This window comes from Salvelinus sp. IW2-2015, unplaced genomic scaffold (assembly GCF_002910315.2).
Source record: "Salvelinus sp. IW2-2015 unplaced genomic scaffold, ASM291031v2 Un_scaffold2237, whole genome shotgun sequence".
Lineage (NCBI taxonomy): Eukaryota > Metazoa > Chordata > Actinopteri > Salmoniformes > Salmonidae > Salvelinus > Salvelinus sp. IW2-2015.
Window position 1 is genome coordinate 7,225 of NW_019943567.1, and position 2,426 is coordinate 9,650.

Consider the following 2,426-nt stretch of genomic DNA (forward strand, 5'->3'; position numbering starts at 1 on the left):
AGAAGGACTTGAGTTCCTGTATGTTGTTATGATTACATCATGAGTCGTTAATCATGAAGCATATACCCCCGCCCTTCCTCTTCCCAGAGAGGTGTTTATCTCTGTTGGCGTGATGCATGGAGAAGCCCAGTGGCTGAACCGATTCCGACAACATATCCAGAGAGAGCCATGTTTCCGTGAAACAGAGAATGTTACAATCTCTGATGTCTCTCTGGAAGGAAACCCTTGCTCGAATTTCGTCTACCTCAAATCAAATCAAATTTTATTGGTCACATGCAGATGTTAATGCGAGTGTAGCGAAATGCTTGTGCTTCTAGTTCCGACCATGCAGTAATATCTAACAAGTAATCTAATAATTTCACAACTACCTTTTACATACAAGTATAAAGGAATACCGTCTACCTTGTTGTCTAGAAACTAGACATTGACGAGTAGTATACTCGGGAGCGAGTATACTACTACGCCAATACCCCTCCACAACCCTCAGCACAGACACATCCATTTACCGCCCTATGTGACTCCCAATCACGGCCAGATGTGATACAGCCTCGATACAGCCTCGAACCAGGGACTGTAGGGTACTGAGATGCAGTGTCTTAGACCGCTGCGCCACTCGGGAGCCCTGGTTTGCACTATCAGGGATCCTTGGGACATCCCTACCCCCATTGAAGTAGATATTCAAAATGGTAAAGGTTAGGTTTAGGGTTAGACAGGGGTTATGTTTAGGGTAGGGGTTAAGGTTAGGTTTAGGGTTAGACAGGGGTTATGTTTAGGGTAGGGGTTAAGGTTAGGTTTAGGGCATGATTGTCCCAAGGATTCCGGATAGCACTGACCCTGAAAATATAGTCCATACCATTGGCTGAGTTGATAACCCGTGAACCTACAGTAGGAACAATGCAGCTGGTGAACAAGGAAGTTTACAATGTTAACATGTTCAAAATCCTTCTGTCTCTCCTCCGTTCCTTCCCTCTGATCTGACTGGTTACCATGGGAATAATAAATGCAGGTAGCTCGGAGAGAGAAAGTGTCTGCGAAGAAGCAAGAGGGGTAGGACATCAAGGGGTGTGTGTGTGTGTGTGTGTGTGTGTGTGTGTGTGTGTGTGTGTGTGTGTGTGTGTGTGTGNTATATATATATATACAGTACGTTGAATCTCACCTGGGGACGTTGGTCAAGTAAGTGAGCACGTTGTGGAACTCCCTCTCCTGAATCTCTCCGAAAGCAGAGAACTCTGGGAACACGATGATGGGGCTGCCGTTCTGCCCTCGGCCCCCTGGGAAAGAAACACAGAAGACTTCAGAACAAAGAGCACACTACAACAGAGAGTTCACTAGAACAAARAGTTCACTAGAACAGAGAGTTCACTAGAACAGAGAGTTCACTAGAACAGAGAGTTCACTAGAACAGAGAGTACACTAGAACAGAGAGTTCACTAGAACAGAGAGTACACTAGAACAAAGAGTACACTAGAACAGAGAGTACACTAGAACAGAGAGTTCACTAGAACAGAGAGTTCACTAGAACAGAGAGTTCACTAGAACAGAGAAGGCTCACACGGAACCCAAACCGGCTGCGCGCGTGCGACATTGTGCATACATTTATTTTGTCCCCCTACACCAAACGCGATCACGACACGCAGGTTAAAATATCAAAACAAACTCTGAACCAATGTCAATTTGGGGACAGGTCGAAAATAATTAAACATGTATGGCAATTTAGCTAGTTAGCTTGCACTTGCTAGCTAATTTGTCCTATTTAGCTAGCTTGCTGTTGCTAGCTAATTTGTCCTGGGATATAAACATTGAGTTGTTATTTTACCTGAAATGCACAAGGTCCTCTACTCCGACAATTAATCCACACATAAAACGGTCAACTGAATTGTTTCTAGTCATCTCTCCTCCTTCCAAGCTTTTTGATCTTAGAACTTATATGGTGATTGGCATCTACACTTTCATAGTATTACCACGACAACCGGCAACAGTTCGTCTTTCAATCACCCACGTGGGTATAACCAATGAGGAGATGGCACGTGGGTTTAAAGTCTGAAGTCTGCTTCTATAAACCAATGAGGAGATGGGAGAGGCAGGACTTGCGGCGCGATCTGCGTCAGAAATAGGAATGACTTCTATTTTAGCCCTTGGCAACGCAGGCGCTCGTTGGCGCGCGCGAGCAGTGTGGGGGCAATAATTGAATAACAAGGATTTCTAAATTTATTATGCAAAGCACGCGACGTGTCCGGTCTGGTCAGCATGTCAGTCACACTTCTTCTGTTGATTTTCTGACACAATTTAGATAAGGATTACCACAAGAGGGCGCCAGTAGGACTGACAAACCAGTCTGACTGTCGAGTTGAGAAACAAAATAGAGAAGGGGGCAGAGAGAGAGAGAAAAATAATGGAGGAGGGGGGCAGAGAGAGAGAGAGAAACA

At 44.9% G+C, this 2,426-nt stretch overlaps 1 protein-coding gene across 1 annotated transcript in view; it reads right to left on the reverse strand.

Annotated features, from left to right (window-relative positions):
• LOC112073350 (probable guanine nucleotide exchange factor MCF2L2) overlaps nucleotides 1-2,426 on the reverse strand; it is a gene marked incomplete at its 3' end in the record, with an annotated part of 92,047 nt that overhangs the window by 6,218 nt on the left and 83,403 nt on the right. The window contains exon 3 of the mRNA XM_024140663.2: nucleotides 1,157-1,271. Within this exon, the coding sequence (XP_023996431.2) occupies nucleotides 1,157-1,271 (115 nt within the window). The remainder of the gene's footprint in view (nucleotides 1-1,156; nucleotides 1,272-2,426) is intronic.